This window comes from Gymnogyps californianus, chromosome 5, assembly GCF_018139145.2.
Source record: "Gymnogyps californianus isolate 813 chromosome 5, ASM1813914v2, whole genome shotgun sequence".
In the NCBI taxonomy this organism is placed as follows: Eukaryota; Metazoa; Chordata; class Aves; order Accipitriformes; family Cathartidae; genus Gymnogyps; species Gymnogyps californianus.
The window spans coordinates 48430094-48455737 of record NC_059475.1 but is presented as its reverse complement, the minus strand read 5'-3'; the positions used below and the strand labels follow the sequence as shown (position 1 = coordinate 48455737).

The following is a 25644-nucleotide window of genomic DNA, read 5'->3' as shown; positions in this document are numbered from 1 at the left end:
AAACATTGGTCTGTTTCACAGACTGCAGATGTAAAAGAAATGACTCTCCAGAGGTTAATCAGGCCTGTGGCAGAGAACCTAAGATTTTTGTATTGCAGCTTCAGGTTAGGCTGCACCAAGTTGATATTGAGATATTTAGCACCTGAGTAGAACCACCACTGTAGAGAAAAATATACATATACCTGAAGGAGGATATTGCTAGCAAGATAGCAGGTCAGTTCCCTGCTTGAGTACTTCTAGAGTACTCATTGCTGTAACTAGTTATTTTCTGTACCATTCTAAATCTTATTTAATAAAATAAAAGTTGCATTCTCTCTTTCTGCCCTATACTCTGTTTACCTTTTTTGCCATCGTTGTCTTAATATGTGGTAACAGACGCACTAATTTCCTGCAGAGTGGTTTTTTTCCTTTTGAAGGTATCAGAACGAGTAGAGAGAAGACTTCAGGAGATAGAACAAGAAATGCGTACTGAAAGACAGCTTGTAGAAAGGCGCCAGGACCAACTGGGACATATGTCTCTTCAATTACAAGAGGTATGCAAATGAAAACTTCCTGTGTATTCAGGATTAAGTTAGGAACGTGCTGCATTTGTAAGCCTGTACTTGTCAAACTGGCAAAAGTGCTCATATCTTTGGCACATTCTTTTAATTGTATCAGTCCAGCTCTGCTTGTTTTGGTGACCAGATGATAACAAGTACACTCTCTATTCTTCATGATACTGTCTTGTTTATGTTTAGATCTTTTTGGTAACTGGCACAAACATTCTTTAAAGGAACCCAACCCCCTATGCCCTCCATCAAACCCCAAACAACCAAAAGCAAGTCATTAGCTGGTTGTCTCCATTAAAACATTTTGTTTTCTAAAATGTAAACTTTGCTTTCAGTAAGCAGTTTATTTTTAATTTATTTCAACAAGCAATCAAATGCACTGTAGTGGCCAGACAGCTTTTCATTGCTTTTCAAACAGTTTCATTCAAGAGTATCTGATGAAGTATAGAATATTGTTTAGGAGACAAATATGAATGTTTATATTATGAATTAAAATTGGAGACAGCTAGTAGCTTTTTTCTGCTTGTTTCAGGAAATGTATGAAAAATACGTCTCTGTTTCTGAGTTTACTGCTATTTGGAAAATCTGTTTCTTAACATAGTGTAACTTTTTATTTCACTCCCCTTAAGATATGATTTGCAATGTTATCTCTAACTATTTAATAGAATACTAGAGTTGAGAAAAAATGTGCAATTCGTTGTTTTTCACTTTTAGTATTAGTGACAGTATACATGCTTTATGGAAGGCAGTTGTTTTATACTGTGCAGTGATATTGAGGAACCTTAATTTAGATTGACGCTTTGTATTTCATGTGAGGCTAGAGACTCTTCAAAGAGGTCATATTTAAGAAGGTAAGATGCTCTTTCGATACAGATAAAAAGTATTGTTTATCAAAATGCTTGTAGGGCTTCTGCTAGTATTTCAGAAAGAGTTACTGTTTCATTTTTTCCCCCTATTGATGTCCTAGTGGGTGAGAAGAACTAGAGTGCTTTATTAGAGTTTTCATTGCTCTTTAATATGCCTACGTCCCTTTCTAGATTCTTCGGTTGTGCCTTCAGTCCGGTAGAGGCATGCTTAATGAAATGAGTTGGTGTCATTTGATAGTGTTTATCTGCAGATTGGAACAATCTTTTTTTTTATCCTTTCAAAGGGATAATGACTTGTATCTGTAAAGATACATTGACGCCGCCATGGTTTCCTTAGAAGGAAAACTTGAATTCAGGTGAATGAATTCAAATGTGTTTCAGGGACTTTCGTATGATTGGCTATGTGATCATGAGCCCTCAAGCTGGATACCTTTTTTCCTAGTAGCTCATCTCTTGAATTTCATGCAAAATGAATATGAAATACTAAGTACATCCCTGACCTTCCATTCTCCTAAGCTGTCCAGCTGTAGATGTAGATGTTTTAATCCTTGCTTTTGCAAATTCTATTTTGTTCCGTGCATATTTTTGTAAATTATTTTTCCCAAGGAGCCCCTTTCTATTTAAAAGATTTTTTGACACCACTGTTCAAAACTTTGATATGTAGTCCTCATTCTCAGTTTATAGGAAAGCTCAACACCTATTAGTCTACTTGGTAAGCTTTTACTATTAGGAGTTTGCCCGAGCCAATCCTACCTGGCACAGGCTTATCACATTGGTGGTGATTATCTTCACTCTCTCAAGCAGGGGCTCATATCTCCAGATCATCCTTCTGGGTGGCTGAACTCAGTCATGACTCTGGATTTCTTGGACTGGACTTTTGTCACTGTATTTGTAAATCCTAATAAAACATAAATTACCCCTGTTGCAATGAATTATGGATTTTTCAGGAGCTTCTAACCTTCAACATGCAAAATAGAACCTGGTGGTGTCAGATGACAAGTGTAGAACAGAACTCTTTTCAGTAGGTATTAGGCAATCTTTCTTTGACAGATTACAGAGGAATATGGAGACAGTATCACACTTGAAACACAGACTACCATTACACTCCCAGTAGCAACAAACAGTATGTTCTCTTCCTGCTGCTTGTTCTCTTCCTGCTGCTTGTTCTCTTCCTGCTGCTTGTTCTCTTCCTGCTGCTTGTTCTCTTCCTGCTGCTTGTTCTCTTCCTGCTGCTTGTTCTCTTCCTGCTGCTTGTTCTCTTCCTGCTGCTTGTTCTCTTCCTGCTGCTTGTTCTCTTCCTGCTGCTTGTTCTCTTCCTGCTGCTTGTTCTCTTCCTGCTGCTTGTTCTCTTCCTGCTGCTTGTTCTCTTCCTGCTGCTTGTTCTCTCATAGCTGTCTTAACAGCTTGGAGAACATCTTTGTGACAGAGTTGCAACTTTCTACATGCCAGATGTCTTTAGACTCCAATATTGCTAAGGTCCTTAGATCTCAGACCCTTATTACAAGCTTCCATCCAGCTGTTCCATCTTCCTTTCCCATTGGACATTCATTTTAATTTGTCCTTCTCTAGGTAGAAAACGGTCTCACTTCTGGATGGTGTTTGTATTTATCAGGAAAGGTTCAATATCTGTTGAACAGTTGGCTGAGCTCTTTAGCTCTCATGTTGGCAAATTGGACCACCTTGTGCCCTACCTTTTGAAAAACACTTGTTTTTGAGAGCAAAATAGTCTGGATCCTGTATACGCTGCCTCTCTGTGTACTATCATCCTGAGAGGTTGCTATGTCGGAAAGCTTTGTGAAGAAAATTACTTTGTTATGGAAAATAAATTATAGAAGAAATAGGAATATGAGAATATCTAAGGAGGCAAAAAGTTTAGAACTGATCTAATCTCAAATTAAAAACAAACAGGAAAAAATGCCAACACCAAAACAGTCTGAGAATTGGATGTAGCAGACTTGAGTTTTTAAGCTTCTGGGTTTTGATTTTTCAGCTTTTTTTCTTTGTATGTGGTGTTACAGATGACTAGATTCAGTATGGCAAACCAAATAGAATGAATAATGTAATTTATGACTATGAAATATTTAAAATTTATGAATATGAATATTTTAAAAAGGTTGTCATTTCAACAATGTATTTTCAAGCTGAGTAGTAGTTGGCTTATTGTTGATTTGTTCATTACTTGGATCAATGTAATTGTTTGATGTATTTTGCTAAGGTATTTTTTATTTTTCTGTACTACAGACAAAATTAAATTTGGCTTTAAAGATCTCTGAGCAAAGTTGTTAGAAGAATTCAATAGTTTACACCATTTTTAATGATTTTTTTTTTAATATCCTATATTTTAAGTAGGCAATTTCAGCAAAGCCTACAAGGTAATTATTTAAAAAAAAAATAAAGACAATAATAAAATTCCTGATAAGAATCATTGGGTTTTGTGTAAAATATCTGATGTCATTTAACTTTTTTCTTACTGATCACCCATCACTTGGTGGTAGCATTTGCCACAAAGGCTGCTTGATAGGTGAGAGAATTTTCAAGAACAGAGATTCTCAGAGACTCCAGTGTGGAAGCTTACTTATTTCTTGACTGCCTTACAGTTGAAGTGTGACGACATTGTACACTAAGAACAGCAACTTCTTAACACAATATATGACATTGCTGGTTTTATTCCTTGTTGTGAAATATGTTCTTTCATGCTGCTTTGACACTCAGCTATTGCAGATACTATTCTCAAGTCTGCAAGAGTCTCATCAGTGCACTCCTTTGATCTCTCATGGGATATACAGAATGATGCTGAGGACTGGCTACTGAAAAACGTGGATCTCTTCATTTGGTACATCCATACAAGTGTGTACTCACTCAAAGATTCTTAGGGGACATTGTAGATGAAAATACTCATAATGAACACAATCAACATAGGGAGAGGCTAGTTGACTTTTTCTGCAGCTTGGCTTTTTAATCAGCTGTTCCTCTTGTGGTGGCTTATGTTTGGCCTGAAGTATCAGGAGTATCAGAAGAAGCAGCCAAGCTGCTTTCCAGCGAGTGAGATGTCCTACACTGGTGAAGCATGAACATATTTAGGGGCAAACCTGAGCCAGTAAATTCTAATAAATATCTGTGCTGGTTCTCTGCAAGAAGGCTTGGAGATGATGGTAGCAATTTAGGTTTCATTTTTCTAATTTTCTTTAATGACGCTTGTCTGCAATAATAATACTAACCTCGATAGTGATGGTCTTGGAATTTTTTGGTCCCTACTCCATTTGAAGTGGAGTGCTTGAATTCACACATGTAAATATGCATATGGGTAGTCCCTTAAGAACAGAATGCTGCTTATCATGACCTGAATTTTTGGGGAGTGCTAGCCATTTGCCCAGTTGCCCCTTGTCTTCCATTGCCCATCATCTTCTGTTGCCGCTTTCTTTTAATAACTCTGGGATTGAGAACTGTGAGGACATGGTCTTCCATTTATACGAATACAACATGTTGGGGGGGGGGGGGTAGACATGCCTCCTGCAAATACTGATTAGAAGAGAAAGCTTTCCATCTGAGAGCTTGAAGTGTGTGTGGACAGTATGTACTGAGGAATGTATCAAAAAGTAGTCTTTATACCATATAAATGTTCCTAGGGCATGGTGTGTATCTCTGTAGCTTAAGTTGCTGTATGTTAGAAAGAATGTACTTGAATTGCTTTGTGTACTTTTGCATACCCTAGTGAGAATAAAGTAAATAGCTAAATATTTTGCTGCAATTGTTATTTGGATGAAGCATGTTGCTACATAGTTTTTAAGAAGAGCTTTTTACTTTGTTCTGTTTCTTGTCCTTTGTAATTTGAATTATATGTTAGATGGACTCTTAGCTCTGTCAGTGGCCTCAGTCTTGTGGTGATCATTGTGTGGATGTAATGTTCTATTAAAGTCTCTTTCTGTCCTTTTATTTCTCCAAGATGCTTCCCAAGTAACGTTACTGGAAGGGAGGGTAGGGTTTGGACTGAGTTCTGAAATCCTGTCATTTAATACGGCCTGAATATTTACAAAGAAATGCTATCTAAAGCATTTGTGGCTATTTAATGAGACAGTTTTTTCATTAGTTTGCCTGTTATACATTTCAAACCAAACAAAATCAAATTTGACTTTTGGATTTGATCAGTAGTTGCTTTAATTAAGAAATCTTATGAGGTTTAAATGTTAATAGTTAATATTTTTAAGGAAAGTGCAGTGCCCATAACTGACCACTCCTTGTCAGTATTTTACCGTCTTAAGAGAATCATCTTCCTAAATCTCAATTATTAAATTATATATTTTCAGGGTCTAACTGAACATGACAAGACATTTGTTTCAGTCTTTCTTCTCTGTCTTGTCTTTCTGTCTGTCTTTTATATGATGTGCAAACTTTTTATTTGTATTGCACTATTATTATAATCATAGGCTGATTATTAATGAAGATGATATCTAGTTTTATACTGGCCATAAAGAAAGCTTGACATATAAAATTTTGCATCTTTAACATCTAAATTTGCGTTATTATTTTTAATCTATAATCTGTATGTGCTGCGTGTAGGTGGATAAAAATTGTTTTCTCTACATTTTTATGTATCTTTTAACTTAGTGTGTATTGGTGTGTTTAAACACTGTCTAAACAGTAATTACTGCAAATTAGAAAACTGCAATTAGCAAACAGAAATTCATGCAAATCATACATCTTCACTTTTTTCTATATTCCTGATACAAACATGTTTCTGTTTAGAAAGGAGAACAAATATACTCATCTTGCCAGTGCTACTGACACATATATATGGGTTGCTTTAACAAAATATATATTGTGTAAACTAGAACTATTTTGAGATTCTTCAGTGCTTTATTTTGAACATGAAGACACCATCACCTTGTACTATTTGTTTGCATTTATGCATCCGTTTTCTAAAACTAGATCAAGTATCATTCTTAAAAATGGGCTTTAAACAGCTTTTATATGCATTGGATGTCCTTGGATGACTTTACTAATTCCTGTGCTCGGCTTCCTGGATTTTGGTGAAATGAGTCCGTGTGTTCATGCTTCACACGCTTTAGGTGAACAGAATCATCTTTATAGAACATTTCGAACCCACTGACTGTGGTAAGGCAATGACTATAGTTATGTCTTAAGCTAATAACTTGGATAGGCCAGGAAGCATTTTTTTCCTTTTTCTTCATGCAACTGGATACTTAGATTCTGTTTGCCTCACACTACACATACTGTGAAGTGCAAGAGGCTGGTGGACTTTCAACAGAGTGGGATAACGGTCAAAAGTGTTACTGAAAATTCTCTTTTTGCATGTCTTTATCTCTGATCTTTTTAGACAAACATATGCTTGATCTGTGCTCTGAGCCATCTCGATGTTTTAATGCATCATTGATACTTGCTCCTTGGCTCTATGCTATGCCACCTGTGGCTAATGGTTTCTGTTTTGATTGTAGTTTGAATCTGACTCTGTCTTGGAACATGAGCAAGTCTCATACATATCTGAAATATCTAGGCAGTCTGTCTTTAAATGCCTGGCTGGTGTGTCTAGGTAGCACACTCAGACCCATGCTAGCTGTTAATGTAGCAAGTTAGGGCGAGAATTTCATTCAGATTAGGACGCGGTACATTTTTGCCTTATTTTACAATACAGCATGAGGCTGGTCTGCTTGTGTGTTTCTGCTAGTATGAATATAATTCACTTATCAGTCTTACTTTGAAAGAGCAAATTTCGGTTTGTGGTCTGTGCATTACTTTCAAATAATCTGGTTTTATTTAAAAGAACAAAACCAAACAAAACCCAAACCCTACGAAAAGTTAGTAGGCTTAAATTGCAGTATAAGTTATGATTCGCTATTGGAAGATTTTCATAAATTGGAAAGATTGAGAACTGTTGTTACAGAGGTCTCCACGTAGTTTTCCCCATATATAAGAAAAAATATCTGTCTAGCAGGGAGTAAATAATTTTATCTATTTGAAGTTTCGAGGTTCGATATACTGTATATGGATGAGGTATGTTGATCTGGGGTATACCAGGTATGTTAGTATTCTAATACTGTCTTATGCTAGTGAACTCTTTAAAAAGACCTGTAAGAATTGCTCTACTAGGTCAAATCAAAAGTTTATCTAGCCTGTCAGGGGCAAGAGCCTGTTTCTGACCACTTAGGCAGGCAGTGTAACATCTAGCTGGTCCATCCCAAAACCATGCTGTGAAGACCTCTTTACATGGAAGTTCTCTGTTTCCTTGTGGCCTCCTCCATGCCTGCCCCCTCCAAGGCCTCATCAACCTCCTTGTCAGCCTCCTCCTGGCCAACCTGGACATTAATGCTTTCAAGAGGAGGATCTTGGTGGGGGAATCCTAATGACTGTAGGCCGGTTCCTTGGTGCTTCAGCATTGCGAGGCAGAGTGCTCCTGGGCGGTGTCTGCCTGCTGCTTGGGAGCCATCAGGGAGGAGTGTGTTGGAACTGTTGTCCTCAGCCTCCCCTTCTTAGTTCCCATTTTTGATTGTTTGACTCCCCCAACCCCTTCTCTGGAGACAGCAAATGAAATCAAATAATGAGTTGGATCTTTACATGGTATTTTTTTCTTTAACCCTTCCTTTCCCAGGAGAAACCTTACATAGAGAAACCTTTAGTGGAGAAAAAAACAAGAGTGGCACAAACCAGTGAGAGAATTATTTAAAAAGGCATACAAGAAGGAGGGAAGACATAGAATTAACAGTTACCTATGCAGTTTCTGAATCATCAGTAACAGCTGATATTTGTCTGGCTGTGGATGACCAGATGTTTCCATTTCTTAATGACATTTTGATTGGTTAACTGATTGCCAATCTAGCACCTACTGGAAAAATGCATGCTTCACAGTTGAAGCAGTGTACATGTGGTATGTTTAATTTATTGTAACATTGTTTTTTGTAGTATTTCAACTCTGATATATATATGAACTGGTTTTTTCTTAAAAATGAAATGGTTATGGGCTATTTTTACAGTATACAGAAAATAAAACTGAACATCATATTTGTAGTATCAGTGATAGGAAAAATTGCCTTTTTATTTGAAGATATTGCTATTTAATAGCCGAAATATCATTCAGTGATCCTGATAAGTTGAAATGGCATATTAATTTCTGTGGTTTCTTCTGGGAATTAGGATGTACTATTGATTCGGAGACATACTTTTTGCCTTCAGGAGGGAAATCTTTGAAAATTTTCCTAGTATTTCTAATTCCAGTCCAGCTTTAACATTTTCCTTGTGATGCTGACATCTCTAGCAAAACCTGCACATGAAACATGCGTTTTTGATCCTATATTAATTATTAATTTAGTGCCAAAAATAAGATTGGCATACGGTTGACTGTGTATAACAGAGCTTCTGATTTTGCTAGTAAAAATGAAGATCAATTGCACTTAGTACACATCATATATCCCTAGTAGACTGTTCTGAACTGGTACTTCTAGTCATTAAAAAAAAAAAACCCAAACAACTTGTGCAATAATGGCATTAGCTGAAGTGATGATCTTTGATTTTTGTGCATGTAGCTTTTTGGGAATTCTCCCTAGAGTCTTTTTGAGTAAAATGGGAGTGTGTCAGGTCTGTGTGCAGTGTTGAATTTTATAGTTGACTGGAATGATAGATTTGAATCTGTACTGAATACTTAGAGAAATGTCTTAAATATGTTACAGTCTTTACAGTATCTGATTATGAATCAGTAAGATTAAAAGCATAATTCTTTATGTGGCATAATATTTTCAGTGGCATAGTTATAATAAATATCTTCCACAATCTCAGTTTTTAGTGTAAACTGTTCAAGCAGAAGAGTAGTCCAAACTATACTGAAATCCTTATGTTTCCTGAGGTGAGGATATAAGACTGAGATAAGTATATAAATCCATTTATTTTCACCACAAAGCTACTTTTAATAGCAGAACTTCTAAAGCTGAATGCCTGGCTTCACTGACGTTGGTTGATATCTTGCCTTCTGTTTTCATACAGTGAAATCATTCCCCAGTATACAGTGAAGAGAAAATGTTCAAAAACTGAATGAAATTGGACCAATTATAGGGGCAAATTTCAGGGATATTTGTTTAACGAGATATTCCTTTAAAATGTAAAATAAAAGTGCTTCTCAGGAAGAACAGACTGGGAAAAAGGCATTTCTTTCTGGACAAGCTATGTGTTTCTGTTGTTCTGTTGTAGTTTTAGCAAATAATGGTGGAAGGAGTAGATGTACTTATGCTTCATGATATTGGATGAAAGTAAAAGACATATGCTAAGATCTCTAACTGATTTGTGGCTAGTGTGAAAACCGCTTGGTCGTGTTGTGCAGCAAAGAAACAAGATCTATGTAACAGTTACTCAAATTCACAGCAAATTCTGTCAGTATGGCTAGTGATCTCTGTCAGCTGGTGTTTCTAAGTGATATTTAAGATGAGCCAATGACATTGGATATCTCAAGCCATAACAAACTTAGGTTGTGTATGTTGCAAATTGTATGTGTCATTAATGTCTGTGATGTCTAATGCATTCCTTTGCCAGTGATTGGCTGTGTTCTGCAAATAGAGTTAGTTTGCAGAGGGAAAAGATTTTGAAATTGATATTCAATGCAATTTTATTTTTGTAAGATGCTTTAGAAAATGTACATGGTTTTAGATACTTCAGTTTGAGGGGGGGACAGGAGAAGTCCCCATGGATTTATTTTATTTTATTTTTTCAAAGTAGGGCACATCAATGTCAGTAACTTTTGATCAGGAAAGTTTCAGCTGATTCTGTCTTAATACTGCAATTCTAAGCATCTGTCCAGATTCAGATAAAAATAACTTTTTCCTTTTTTTGGCTTCCAACACAACCTTATGGTAGTGTTTTCCTGTGCATTGTATTTCATATCATGCATATTTTATATTAGAGAATATATTCTTTTCATTTGATATGTTCACAGCTTATCTGTAGGGGATCTCTTGAGCCTCTTAGACCTTCATCTCAAAGTGTTTGGGGTCAGCCTTGAGCGTCTAGAGCTCTATATGTCGGAAGGATGTTAGTGCTAGTTTTGACTTTGTATTTGACCCTGTTCTGTGCATTGGTGTGTTTATGTATGCATGGATTTATATTTATTTTTTCATAACAATATACATTGGCTCCACATGGAAATATTAGATATAGGCAGAAAACATTTGTCTAGATCTTCTTAAATATATCAGCAGATTCTTTAATTTTAACAGACTTACAAAGAAGACTTCTGTAACTTTTATAATGATGTTCACAATATATTTTTTTCTCCTCTAAAGGCTTTAAGGAAGCAAGGTGCTAAAGCAGATGAAACAGAAGAACTCATGAAAAATAAACTTGTGAAATATGAAAGTGAAAAGAACCAAGTAAGACTTAATTTTCTCCTTTCTTGTTTGGTTTTAAATAAGTGTATAGTATCATATGTTACAGTATATGCTGCCTTTTCAGAGAAACCAGCGGGATAAAACTTTCTTTACTCTTTAAGGTAACAAGGGGGGTTTTTGCATCAGAGGCACTGTGAATATAGCTATGCTGAACTTCTGTCTTTCCTTCAAAGCTCTTTAGCTATAGTGTGTTACTTCTAATGACTCTTCCACCCTGCCAGGTGGACAAGTTTATAACTTGGAGATTATCCTTGATTTCTTTCTCTGATTTGTCTCTGAATTTATACACAGTCTCCTGTTGGTTATTTGCAGCAGCTCAGAGATGCAGCTTTTCTTCATCCCTGCAACTAACGCATGCTAGTTATTTTGCACCATGGTTATTATTAATTACTCTTACTGAACTATCTGTTGCCATATTTCTCTCTTCCTGTTCATAGAAAACAGGACTTCATATATTTCTGTTTTGGCAGGGTGCTAGGACCGTATCGCACTTTTTCTAGCTTTTTTCCTCTTACATTGAGTTTAGCCTTTTTCTCAATACTTTCAAAGTTACACCCCTTTATGCTAAACCATCTATGTAGTGTTTTATGTTATGTTACTTTCTCCATTCCGCTAATGCTGGTCCTGTTTACTTTGCCTATTTGCCAGCCTCTCAACATCCTCTTCGAGATTGCTATCTCTGCAATAACAATTTCTGCTGTCCAAAACTATATTTATTTCCGTGTGGATCTTTGTGATCTTTGAACTATTTGTGGTAGAAGTCAGAAAATATTTTGTAGCTTTTGTTTTCTGTTTTTTTTTTTTTCTAAATTGTCCTCAGTTTGGTGACTATTTCTGATGAAACATTTTTAAATTCTCTTAATATTTTTAGGAAAAATTCTAATTGTATGAAATTCTGGGCACTTCAATTTTTCAGTCGTCTTGTTTCCAGAATAATTCAAATACATCTTCTTGCACAACACAGAAAAAACACAGAATTTACCAATTACCAGGTCTACCAATGCATGTCGTGTTTAACACTTTTACGAATAAACTCAGTAACACAGGTGACTTCAAATGTTAAGTCATTGTTAATTTTAATTTGAGTTTGAAAGTATGTTTCAAAGCCAGGGACAATGTTTTTGAAACTTTTCAAAAAAGTTTATCTTCCTTTCTTTTACTTTTCACCCAGTAAAAACTTGCTTTCGTGCTTTTTTGTTTTGGTTTATATATATCACTTTGTATCTTCATGTGATATAGAATATTGTACAAAAATTATAGACTGTAAGTTAAATTCTCTTTATGTAATTTAAATAAATATAGCAGGAATTTAGTACAAATTAAAGTTTGCTTTAAAATTTTGGACAAATAAGAATATTGTGTATATTATACCTCATTTTAAACAGATGCTTATATTGATTAATTTGTGCCAGAACTAAATAGTTAAAATACACTTTTGTACTATGATGCATACATTGCTTTTCTTTCTTCATCATATTCTGTAATGAAAGCTTGAGCAGGAATTGGAGCAGTCCCGGAAAAAGTTGAATGAATCACAAGACAGTAGAGAAGCTCTTTTGCATCAGGTAACTGCTTTGGTGTGGTGAAAATCCTAAAATTTTCATATCAGGCTGTGTCTGAGTCTTTTTGCTTAATCTTCTTATCTCATACTCTGATAATATTGTTTTGGGAAGGGAAGAAGGAGATACGGAAAGACAGATTTAAGAGTCTAAAATATGTGGCCTGAGCTCTTGTTATACTTTTTCTGCTTTCTAAACTTTTATGTATATATGTTCATATGTAATAATTATAGTAGTGGTAGTAGTTATGGTACTTTTTAAGTACATAAACAGATTATTTGTAACTGCCCTTCATAGTATGCTTTAAAACAACTTCTATATTAGTAATTATTGTTTTGCGAAGCACATGCCGTAATTGGTGAATTCAGAGAAACCAGCGACCTAGAAGTATTTGCTGTATTGTATACTAAGATGTGATAAAAATATATAAAAAACAAACACCTGAAAAAGTGTGCTATAAACAATACCTGTTGATGCATATATGATTAAATCTAGAAGTTGCAGGAACCAGGATTGTAGCTTTAGAAAAGTGTCCTTTCTCCTAAACATTTCTAGTCCTTCTTTCAGAGGAGCTGGGGAAAAAGAGTGAAATAAATAGGGAGAAGGCAATTGGCATACTTATCTGTTAGCATTAGTTGTTTGACTTGTGTATCTAGCAGAAGTTTGAGTTGTATTCCTGTATTGAATGTGTTGAATTACCGTCTTACTGTTTTGAATTTAACTCACTGCATGGAATATAGTGCTATATCACATATAGGTAATATGAGTTAGAGCTATTTTCCTTCAATTCAATTTTAGTATGTCATTTTTTCTCTATTTTCCTGTACACAATGTCATCTTTGTAAGTGCTAGACTGTATATGATAGAAAGGAAAAATGTAAAAAGCCCCTATGTTTCTTAAGAATAAGTACATTGTATTTTTAATGAGTAGAATTTAAATAAAATATATTGCTTAATAAATTTGTATAGGTATTTTCACTAGAAATGTAAAAAGACAATTGCAACATATAAAATGGTAGCATTTTGTTTGGTCTAGAGAAATTAATGCTCATCTGTGGTCAACATAAATTAAAATGTTTCCTTTAATTTTGAATAATCACTTTGTGGCCTATAATTATGAAGTAATTTGTCTTTTTGTTTACCATCTGCAGTACTCCTGAGATTTATTTATAAATATTACTTGTGTATAGTCTGTTTTTGTTTTTTGTAGTGTTTAATAAAAGTACGCTATTTACTCTTTCATTCTGTTTTTCATTAAACATTTGATACTTGTTCATGCATTTTAGATTGAGGATCTTCGTTCCCAACTTTTGAGAGCAGAAGACGACCGTGTAGAGTTGCAACATCAAATTTCACATGTTGCTATGCACCGCCAGAGCTACCAGGATGTACAAGATGATGACAGCAGAATTAGAACAGGTACAACTCTCATACTTTGCACTAGAGGTCTGCAAATTAGTTAGCCTGGACATTAATTCTGTCTTTGAGTTTCAGTCTAATTCTTCTACTGTTTCCAACAAAAACAGCCATTTAACTCCTCAGCTTTAAGTTAATAAGTACTGGAACCTGAGTATTAACAAATAAATAGCAATGAGAGTTAAAATCTAGGATAAAATACTGATTTGCATAGTTAAAGCAAAGATTATTAGAGAGAATTTCAGTGAAGTGGATAGTGTTTTTACAGAAGAAACATTTGAAATATTTTTAAATCATAATTTTTCTGAAATTTTACATTTCAGTCCATTTGCAGTTTAAATTCTACCGTCTTGAAAATCATAGCAAAAGTCATTTATGTAGCTGGTTAATAAGACTGATGAATTTCTGGTAGAATTTTTAAGGGGTAACAACATGTTCCAGAGAGGTTAAGAAAATTTTCCAGTATGATGCGGTCAGGGCTTCTGTTTGCAGTATGTTAGAATTTTAGAGATGGAACAATGATATTTAGAAGAAAAATACTTTATACAATTTCAAGATGTAATTGCATATTAAATTACCACTTTAACAAGGTCTTCGCTACATTGTTGATTACCTATCTATATTTAAACTTTTCAAACGTAATCAAAAAGGCATTAGAGAAAATCTTTATCTTTTTCCTTATTAACATAGAAATGTATTGCTCAAGATAATAGAGGAATAGTGACTCCAAGTCCAGTGTCTCTGTGAATGTTTAATTGGTTTGGTTAATGACTTATTTTTATATTTTCATACTTCAGCTACTGAATTATCTTGGTTATTAAAATAAGACTCTGACTCCCTGTTTTACAAATCTCATACAGAGCACTGGAAAATGGCTGGATTTTGTACATGGCTTAGCTTCAGAAATGTAGCACAAAATAGTAATTTTAATAGTTTTTCTCCAGTCATGTTAATGTATCTGCTTAAAAGTGAATTTATTTGAAACAATATGCCTTCATATTAATGAAAGCATATTTTAATTTTTCCTTTTGTTTTATAATTATAAATCAAAACTGTTGTAAAAATACGAAGAAAATAAAAAAAAAAAGTACTGGAGCTGTTAAGATATACACATATATAATTTATGCAGTTGTGTTTCTCCTTACTGTGTTATTTCTGTTTCTTCAAAGATGCATGGGAAGAATACAAATGGAAATTTTCTTTGCCTCTAGTAGTTGTTTATGACTAAAGACCTTTGAATTTCTGGCTGAGGAAATTTACAGCTTACTGTCATCAAGAACTTCTATTGTAGTTGTAGGATTCAGACATAAAATTCACAGATAGTGTGACTTCCAGATCAGGAGGTATTACTCTGGTGGGATAAAATCTTGGCCTTGAAGTTTGTAGCCAAGTTTCATTGACACCAGAATTTCCCTATTGTTTCTTCCATCCTATTTTATTTTATTAGGTTTTTTTGTTTGTTTGTTTATTTTTTAAAAGAGGGGAAAACCCTTATAAAATAACAGGATAAACAGAAATACTGTCTCATTCAGTAAAACGTTCTGATACAGGTATAGCCATTTTTCACAGATACTTTGATCAAAATCAGTAGTTGTAGAATAGTCTCAGGTAGAGAAGAAAATTGCCAGAAGAGAAATGAGAAAAAAATAATTTACCACAAGTCAGTGTTTCTACTGACCCTATTGTTCTGTTCTCACTATTTTATAGTAGCTGAAAGGTATGAGAGAGAGAAGCAAGAACTGGAGAAACATATTTTGGAGCTTAAAGCAAAGCTGAGTCATAATGCTGTAATGTCAGAGGTAGAAGAACTAAAGAGATGCATAGAGCATAAGGACAAGGAGAAAGCACAGCTTGTAATGCACATACAGGTAAGTTGGTTTTTTTGTTGTTGTTTTTGTGTGGTTTTTTTTTTAATAATTTCCCATACTTTTAAGGTAGGTGATATGCCAGATTAGGGAGTAACCTTTAAAACTAAGAGTAACTGTCATGCTGCTCTTAGTTTATTCTATAAATAACTTTAAAAGGTGATCTGAGTTTGCAGAGGTTTTTTTCTCCCATCTCGTTAATAAACCAAGGGTATTTGCTATCGCCCATGAATTCATGGTTTGGATTACTTCTCTTTCCTATGTGCAAAGAAAAGGTGATCTGATTTTATCAGCAGTTACCATTAACAATGGTTTCTGGAATTACTTTTATAAGTTAGTATTTACTTCCTTATTCCCCATTCCATCATGCTTCAGAACTAAAGTTTAAACAAACTGGGATACCTTATTCTATGAGATAGTGCAGTAGACTAATAAAAATAGATCATAACTGCTCTTTTTTTAGCAATTAGATGCAATATAATAATAGAGTAATTATATTAATAAGTATTAGTATTCTTATTTATGGTAAACACATACTACTGAAAATGATTCTCTGTGAAAAGAATAACAGCAGTCTCTGACACTGGAATTTTAGTTAGAAGACTGTTACCTTGAACATGAAATGAGATATAAGGTGGCAGTAGCCTTTTTATTTAAGACAGGAGATTTCTGTATTTTTGGATCTTGACTAGATTTGTTATTGGTAGTAAGATCCCTGAACAGTAACTGTTTTCTACTGTCTTTCATGACTGTCAGGAGAAATAAGGATGTTTTCAAAACCCTATGTGGGATTTCAGTAGTCAAGTACTTAACATTTGTTGTACTTGTATTGGGGCATTCAGTAAGCCAGGGGTTTTGTATTTTGTGTTTATTTTTCTAATGAAGGTACTTTTCTTTGAAATGGTGGTGTATCACTTCAGAATTCAAGGAATTATTTTTTTTGTCTTTTCATAGATTTACAGGACTATACTGTTCAATTTACCTCTGCTGCTCTTTTCCGTTGTCAATTTCTGTGCCGATTTAAATCAAACTCATACACCAAATTACATTTGGAAAAAATTGAAGTCTCAAAATAAGTTCCTACATACTTTATGAAAATTGGTCATTGAACAGGTTTAAAAAGACCTAGAGTGCTTCTATAGAGGGTAACGCAAGCAGAACTCGTTTCCTGATGCCCATCAGCGTTTCTGTTCTAGCTGGCCAATATAACTCCAGACTAACCCGAAACATGCTGGGTTTTCTTTGTGGGGCCTGAGAAATTCTAATCACTTTGATGGCAGGAGTTAATGGGATAAAACCCCATGGAAAACCAATTTTTTTTAAACTTCTGCTTGTAGAACATGCTTTCTTGAGGGTCAGAATGATGTTCTAATACTAATTTCCTGCTCTGTGAAAATACTGATGGAAGAGTGCTCAGCTGGGGTCATTGTCATTGCTCTGAGTTAGAAATCTTTTACTTCCCTGATTATCTCAACAGAAAATACTTTGTACTTCTTATCAGCTTCCCACTGCCATTCTCCTACAGAGGCAGTAACAGGAAAATAGCTAGTGTGTTTTTCTTTTAATGAGACATCAAGGAATGCAAGGATGTGAATTTCTAAACTTATGTACTAACAAAGCATTTTGTCAAGCCTGTTCTAACAGCTGCTCCTGTCAGATAGTCTGATTCCCAGTTGGAAGTGACCAGTGAATGTTTGACTTGAGTGTGTAGTGGGGAGGATGTAACTGCACTTGCCTCTGGTGTACATGTGATATTAGAAATTAATTTTGATTTATTTAAATGTCATTGTTTTCAACAATTTGAGTTGTGTGTGTCATACATTTAGTCCCTTACAGTTGCCGTAAGCTCATAATATGATGTAAAATGGAGAGGATGAAAAAGATTATAAGCACTTTCTTAAACTCCTGTTTAGAAGTGAGTTGAATCTTAAATTAATTTTTAAATTTAATAGAGAAAATTTTTATTTCAGTTGCTGTAGTTTACCTGAGGATGCTTCTGTAAGATCTTGCAAATATATGCAACTATCTTAAATATATTTTTCTGCATGGAACTATATAGATATGGGGCTGTTATGGCTGACTATTATGACCTGACTATTATGGCTAAGAAATAAACAAAGTACACAAATTATAAAGATGCAATACCCTAGTTTCTCCGTAAGCATTTTTAGACTCTTATGCTTGTAAAATTGTCTGATTTACTAATTACTTCTCATTCTAATTAGCTCAAAGTAGCCTTACAATATTATCCAGTAAAGTGTAACAGCAGACAGTCAATTTGTTAAAATATTTCAAATTTTCTGAGGGAAAATTATTGATTTGTTTATTTAAGGTTAGAATTCTTCAGTAATATAAGTCTTCCAGTCTTATGAAGATTAATGAAGATCTTATCCTCATTAAAATTCATTTTATGGCTTTTTCATCCTCTGAAGATGAAACTGTTAGCTAATTATTTTCATTATATGAGCCAATTAAGATATCTGAAAATCAGTAAGTAACACTTTTCTAAATTTAAAGAGATATTCTTACAAAATAAGAGAAATCAATAACTTTGCAGACCAGCCTGTATCACCATGTCAATGGAGTTCAAATGCTGAAATAGTGCTGCAGATAGATTTAAAATGTACGGATGCTATTCACTTTGAAGTTTCTATCTAAAATCACATATCAGCCTGGGGGTGTGGGTGGGGCGAGGGGTGGGAAAAGGTGTTTTAGCTATATCTTATATTTACATAAACCGTTACCTGTCAGAATGAGTAGCAGTTCAAGCTTTGGAAAAATATGGAGAAGGCATCACTTTAAGAAATTGATTTTGTGCAATATACCTTTTACTGAATGAATACACTTCTGGATTGATTGAATGCATGCATCTTCGATTATTCAATTCACAGAATTTATGCTTGCATGAAAAATCTAAACCTTATGGATTAATGGTTCTTGATGGTTAGAGACAATATGATTGGCAAGAGATGCAGATCAGATTGTCATGAATAAATTAATATTTGAGGTCTGCATTCAGGAAAAATTAGTAAGATAAATAATTAGGTGCATGATTTGGATAGCATTGTTGAAAACAGTATCAATGACAAGCAGTATGGTTACATAGCATTAGAATCTGATGACTGCACTGCTGAGATACAGGGCAGAAAAAAGAGAGGAGGGAGAAAAATACATATAGATCCACTTTAGGTGACTAATTAATTAGTGTGGTGGGGTGAAATGTGGCTTTCTGTATTCTTATCAGTACAGACTGTTTGCACATAACTGTGATATAAGACATTAGTTCTGTAAATGGTAGCAAATGAGTGATCCTCACTTGCATTTTAGATTTTCATAAAAGTTTTAAGGAATGTTGCACTGAATACACCGTGTTGTGTTTTCTATACCTAGAATTAATTTTGTTTTGCAGTTTGTGATTTTATTTTTAAATTAGGTGTTGAAAATGCAGGTCAAAAGTATCATATGTGTAGTCAAGCTAGGGACTAGAAGTCCAAACTACACGAGTTACTAGAATGGTGGCAGAATCACATGTTTAGTGCCCGTGGTGATTAGTTTACACTTCAGATAAATAACTAAGCTCTAACTGGAAAATGTTGGCCTCTTTCTCTCCCTCCAGTTTCTTATGAAAATTGGAAGCTAGATTACATATTGGGATGTTGGATACGTAGAAAACTAGATGCACAACTGTTTTACTTCAGGCAAACGTTGCATCTGCTTTTCAGTTTGTTAATCACCTCTGTTCTGTGTCATCTCTAGCCAGAGCCTGTCAAGTGAAATATCTGTGGTGGTGTTGCAGTCTGAGGGCTGATACGAACTTTAATTAGTTTTGAAAATAATACTTGTATTCAGATCTCTAGAGCATTGATATGCTGTACCCGAGGATTTAGTAACTAATTTTAATGACACTTTTTAAGTGTTGCATGAACATAATTCTCTTTTATAAAAATCTTCAGATATTAAAGCAGGAGGAGAGTGTTTGATGTTATGTTGGTGGTGAATGAGTTAACATGAGTATTCTAATACCATTCCCCTTGGTTCTGTTAGCAGTGGAACTATGAAAATGCAGCAATAAAATTAATCAGGTTAGAAAAACTGAGACCCGGAATTGTCTTGTGTAAAGACTGAGAAGAGACAATATACCACAGTCAGGATTTTCTGTAGTAACTGCAATGCAAAACATGCTAACAATTGCTGTACATATGTATACAATACATTTTAACAATGAACTGTTCTGAATATCCTGGGTTGCTTCTGTCAGGAGAGCCTCCATACTGTTGTAACGTATGTCACAGAATATTGTCATGCTTCTGTTGCATCCAGAGCAGCTCACTGAGTTCTCTGGGTGACTGACCTTCAGCCACCAAAGACACTAGATGCTCCTTGGAATCTGGAGTCTTAATCTATAAAGGCAGCATTTCTCATCTGTGTAGAAATTTTTTTGGAATCACAGGTGCTTAGGAATTTGCTACTTGGAAGAGAAACTCAGATGTCTAAAGAATGTGATTTTTTTTTTTTTTCTACTAAGTACAACCCCCTGACATTGCTTGTCCTTTCTCTTAGATTATCTCACTCTTGTTTACTACAGTCACAATTGAGAAGGAGAAAATTGGATGAATATTTAAAAAAAACCAAAACAAAAACACCCCCCCCCATCTCTATATTCCTGTCTTATAGAAATCCTTAAAATATTTACATTCTGAATTACCTAGAAGGGTAATTCCAAGAGAGGAATGTGAAAATTAGGGTATATTCTGCAAGGTCTAAAGTAAGCATCACTCTGACAAATTCTCCTGCCATAGTAAAAGAGCAACCTGCAACGCTCAGGAGACAGCTGTATCTGGAAGCCCTGTCAATATGTGCACCGACATGGTTGTGACATTGAGCTCGTTGTGTGGGCTTCAGTAATACAGAACTGAAGAGATCTTCAGACATGTTCCGTTGGACATGGGCCTGCTGACAACTTTAAGCACTAAGTTTAAACATGTTCCCAAAACAAAGATGGAGTCTGAGATCTGTGATAATTCCAACTTCTCTAGCACTAACAGGGCTCTGGGCACTGTAAATCTAAACAGATCTGGGAGCTGGATTAAGGTGTAGTCTGTGGTAAGGACTGATGTTTCTCTTTGATCAGTTCCTTCAAATCCCACAACTCTGGAGGCTGAGAGCAAACTTACATTTGTTGTGTTAGGTTTTTCATTTATTTTTCTTTTAGTGGCACTTTCTCTATCTTCTGTATGCTATGGCATCCTAATGAAGGGCAACTCCTTTCCCATGCGTAACACAGTATTTCACCCTCAATGCTAATGGAAAAAAAAAAAAACCAACAACCTCCCAAACAAACCAATAAAAAAAAAAAAATCACGAAAACCCTGTGGTACAGCACTTGATTATAATACCAGAATAGGTCCTCACAGTGTCTGACCCAGCCCCTATCTGAGTTTCAGCCTGTGCTGAACTTATATTCGGTACTGCTCTGGCCACGGCTGCAGTAGAATGTGCATACAAACAGCTTTGCAAAGGAAACAGTCACGCTATGTGCCTTACATTAATGATAACATTTTATGATGTATTGTCTGCATGCATATTTAATGCCCTTTGCAACTGAGATTCTGTGGCTGAGAGGAAAATGAGGACTAAAAGGCGGAAGGGAAACCAAGGATTGAGACTCCTACAGATGTCTGTATACAAATTATATATAACATGCTGGGGAAGTAGGGGTACCTACTTACTCCAGGTGTTAATATTTTAATATTCAAGACTGATCATATTTGCATCCATAGTAGGATGCAGATATAAACATTCTATGAAAGACAGTTTGTTATTTTAAGAGAAAATAGATGGCTTTCAAGACTGAAGATCTTGACAAACTTATGAACAATAGGCACATGGTATTTACTTTATTAAAAATTTGTATATTAAATCTAATGTTTTTTGAAAATATGCTAAAATTGAAAAATGGGATGCTATACATCTAGCTTAATTATCAGTTATTTTTAGTTGTAAAGATTGTTTAGAAAGAAATTAAAAGCTTAAGTTTATAAGATCACCATTATGAAATGAAACCACAAGGTCATACTTTCACAGCCCACCACTGCCAAGTAAAATGTTCTTCCAAAGACAACAGTAATTTGCATAATTATTTCTTACTATCAAAACAATCTTAATTCCCAGAAAATCAAAATTAGGCATTAAAAATATATAGTATTGTAACTTGCTTAATGGAGCTTTATGTGTTGTATTAACTGTTTACTATTTGCTGATAGTGCAGTTCCACAAAAACTAGTAATCAGTCATTTTCTAAGCAGTGTTTGTCTGAAAGGGGTATCATATTTAGCAAGGTATGCTCTACAGACCCTGTTGATTGTTATTTCCAATCATTAAATGAAAACTGTGTCCTTTAAGATGGTTCTGATGACCTCTAGATGTTCATTGTTGTAAAAAGTTGCTTCAAATCAACCACAATGTTGACGTGTGCAGGCAGGTAATGACAAATGGCAAAGAGATTACTTGCCTGTAACTGTTCTGTTAGAAATGTTATTTTGAAAATTGTAAACAATCAGTCATTCTACTTTTTTCACAGGATGCCTAGAAGTTGGGATTGTGTGTTGGGATTTTCCAAGGAACTAAAAGGCAGGACCATAATCTTTGTTTTTTATAGACACTTAAGCTCTGTACATGGACAGTGAGGTTTGCGGTGTGCTGTTATAGATACTGAAGCAAAAAAAATCTCTAACAAATAGTGCTTGTGTATGTCCATTCCCCTCATGTGAATGTATGTGTATGCCATACGTGGAAAGAGGCTTTCATCTTTCTGGGAAACGTCTCTATGTGTATAGACGATAAATATGATTTCATACCAGATTTTTTACTTTCTTATTTTTATGACAACCCATGTCTGAAAAGTCGCTTATTTAATGTTTTAAATACCAGTAGGGCAAGCCGTTATAGATCAGACAGGATTTTGAGAACTGCATACATGTTAACACACAGATATACATATGTTTATCATATGTCAAATAGGAATTCAAAAGTACAGGTCAGTATGTTTGGGACCCCTGTTACAATATTATAAAAATAAAGAGTGTGGAGACCCACTGTTTCTCTAGCCCCTTGCTTTACAGAGAAAGCTGCATGAAATGCTAATACATTATGCTGCTGTTTTCCAGCTGACTTCAACTGTTTTGGGTCTGTGCTTGCTTAACTTTTCTAAGCGAAGTGCAAACTATTTGCAAAGATCTATCTTATTTTCACAAATTGTAAAAATAAAACATTAAAATTCACATTTATACTGGTAATCCGTGTCAAAGTTCACTATTCCTCCTCATGCAAATTGCTCATGTTGCTAAATTAGTTGTGCTTCAAGATAAACATTAAAGCAAATGTTCCAATTTTTTTCATTTTACTGTAAATCAATAAATTGGAGATTAAGATTTGCTTCTACACAGTGAAATGAATGTTTACAATTAATTGAACATTATTTTCTGTGTTTAAGCTTAGACTCATATTTCATTAAAAAGTCTGTGGGAACTGTAGTTGTATTAATGAAGTGTGTTCTCGGGGGGAATTATACATAAATAACTATTTTTTAATGATGCAGAGTTGAATAGTGCATCAATTTAGGCTGACATCCTCTATGATGTCTCCAGAAAGACATGAAATGGGAAGTGATAATAGCATGTATAATCATTTGACTCTGAAGAAACAATGACCCGTTTTAGAAAATGTGTGGAAGGGTAAATGTAATGTCTAACTGTATTTTATCGGGCTATTTTTAACTTCTGCTACATTCAGAATTTAAATCCTTACCTTTAAAGAAGTATCGTAATCTCTGTTTTAATTTGAAATTAAGCTCGTTTTGATAAAATTTTGCTAGTTGTAGCTTGTGAGGTTTTTTTAGTTGGTTGTCAAGACTTTTTACAAGGTTAGGCCTGGTTGTTTTGCCTGATGAGCTTGAAAATGCATGTTTAAATGATAGTGAAGCAGAATATATGTGGGTTTTTTTCTAATGTATAGAACTGTAAATCTAGAAAGATTTTTTGTTTTCATTTTGCCACCTGTGTAAGATTTACTCCTGACTTTTCTGTAATGTGTTTACCTATTGTTTTATTATCTATATCTCAGTTGTGTCTAGGGCAGGAATATTCATCCTACAGGTGAGCAACTGATTGTGCAGTGGATGATCCTACTCCTATTTTGCATCATGGGTACGAGTAGCAAGCTGGACTGATTGTTCTTGTCTGTAGCATCAGTCCACTCCTGTCTGTATTTTCTGGCAGTACCACAATCTGTCACATGCAAGAGTGCACATGCAGTCTTCTTTCCAGGACAGCAAATGCTATCCTGAAAAGACTGGTACAATTTATTGCCTCCCAGGAGGTAATGGCCAGATTTGGAGGGAAAAAACCCCAAACAAGCCCACAAAGAAAAACCCAACCAACAAACCCAAGCCACCCTCTCCACCTCCAAAACCTTGTGGAAGGACCTTTGTCTAAATAGTCATTCTATGTGCATCTGTAAAGTCGCTTATTCTTTCCTAGGCAAAGTATTTTTCCCGTGTCCTTTCTGAATTGCACCCTGTTTATTTCAGACTACATCTCCAGTTTGTTTCAGTTGTTCTGAAATCTAATCCTCTTCTCTAAAGTATTTCCATCCCTTGAAGCTTGATAATGTCTTTGACTATAGAGCAGTCCTATTAAATTCATCTAAGTCATTAATGAAAATACTGAATGGTATGAAAGCAGCCTGAATAGGCCCAAAATACAGAATACTAATGTGAAATTCTACATGATGACCTTAATAAAATTCAGTTTTGCTAGTGAAGCTTCAATAACTGGTTTCTGAATATGCCCTTGCAGTAGGTATATGGAGAACATTTTTTCCTGACTTGTTTGAGACTGTCCTGAGAAATATCATCAGATTTGAGATAGGCAGCGCTTGTTATTTTTAAAATATGTGATTTCAATTTCATTCAGTCTTGAAAGGTCAACTAATGTTGGCTCTAATATGCTTGCTACATTTTCAAACATCTTTGCACTTTGTTCTAGAAACATCTACCAAGCTGCTGTATTCTTTTTGTGTTCATCAGTGCTTTCCAAAATACCCTTATTCAGCATATTGCTTCCATAAAAGCAACCAGCATAAAACTGGGTAACAACCAGCTCATATACTATAGATTACTTTTGTTGTGGTGAATGCTATTCTTTTCTCGCCAATTCTCTTTTTCCTCTCATCTGTTCGTATTCATCTCTGTACATCTTACTATTTGCTTTATTCCATATTTGTCTAGTGTGTAACATATGAGGATCCTGGTCAATGATTCCTTCTCAGACTTCAAATATCAATAATAACAAGAACAACCAGAAGAGGAACAAATGCAGAAAGTCAAATACAGGATAGAGTAACCATGTATTTTATATCTTGTGTTGAAATTCTTTACTATTGCAGAGGGGCAGATTCTGTGGGCTAACAGTGCTTTCCCTGGTAGTCAAGGAGATCTTTTATGCTATTCATATTTTAGATAGACCTGTGATTTAACATTGCTGTATGTTGTTTGATAAGATTTCATATTGTATATCTTTAGAGTTGGGATTTTCATATTTTGCTATGATGATTCCAGGTGTTAACATCTGACCTGGAAAACAGGGAGAAGCAGCAGGAAAAAATGCTGGACCAGCTAAAGGAGATAGAGAGTTGCTACAAGGCCTGTGAGAATGGACGTAGACAAACTGAACTTCAGTCTGCTGAGTTAGCTCAACAGGTTGAAGAGAGTACCAAGGAAGCAGAACGGTACCTCACTGAATTCAAGCATTCAGAGGCACTCAGGCTGGAGATTGAGAAAAAAAGAGAAGATTTGAAGGTGAGAGCACAGGAAACCATTCGCCAATGGAAGTTGAAATGTAAGAAACTGGATCGTGAGGTGGAAAAACAAAATGAAACTATCAACCAACTGATGGACAAGAACAGTCAGGTAAGATTGACTGGGGTTTTTTTTTGTACCCTTTCCATTT

The 25644-nt window shown here is 35.0% G+C and overlaps 1 protein-coding gene across 1 annotated transcript in view; it reads left to right on the top strand.

Moving 5' to 3' along the window:
• CEP128 (centrosomal protein 128) overlaps nucleotides 1-25644 on the top strand; it is a 134715-nt gene that overhangs the window by 24902 nt on the left and 84169 nt on the right. Inside the window, exons 8-13 of the mRNA XM_050897610.1 lie at nucleotides 417-533; nucleotides 10693-10779; nucleotides 12288-12362; nucleotides 13643-13775; nucleotides 15480-15640; nucleotides 25254-25604. Of these exons, the coding sequence (XP_050753567.1) occupies nucleotides 417-533; nucleotides 10693-10779; nucleotides 12288-12362; nucleotides 13643-13775; nucleotides 15480-15640; nucleotides 25254-25604 (924 nt within the window). The remainder of the gene's footprint in view (nucleotides 1-416; nucleotides 534-10692; nucleotides 10780-12287; nucleotides 12363-13642; nucleotides 13776-15479; nucleotides 15641-25253; nucleotides 25605-25644) is intronic.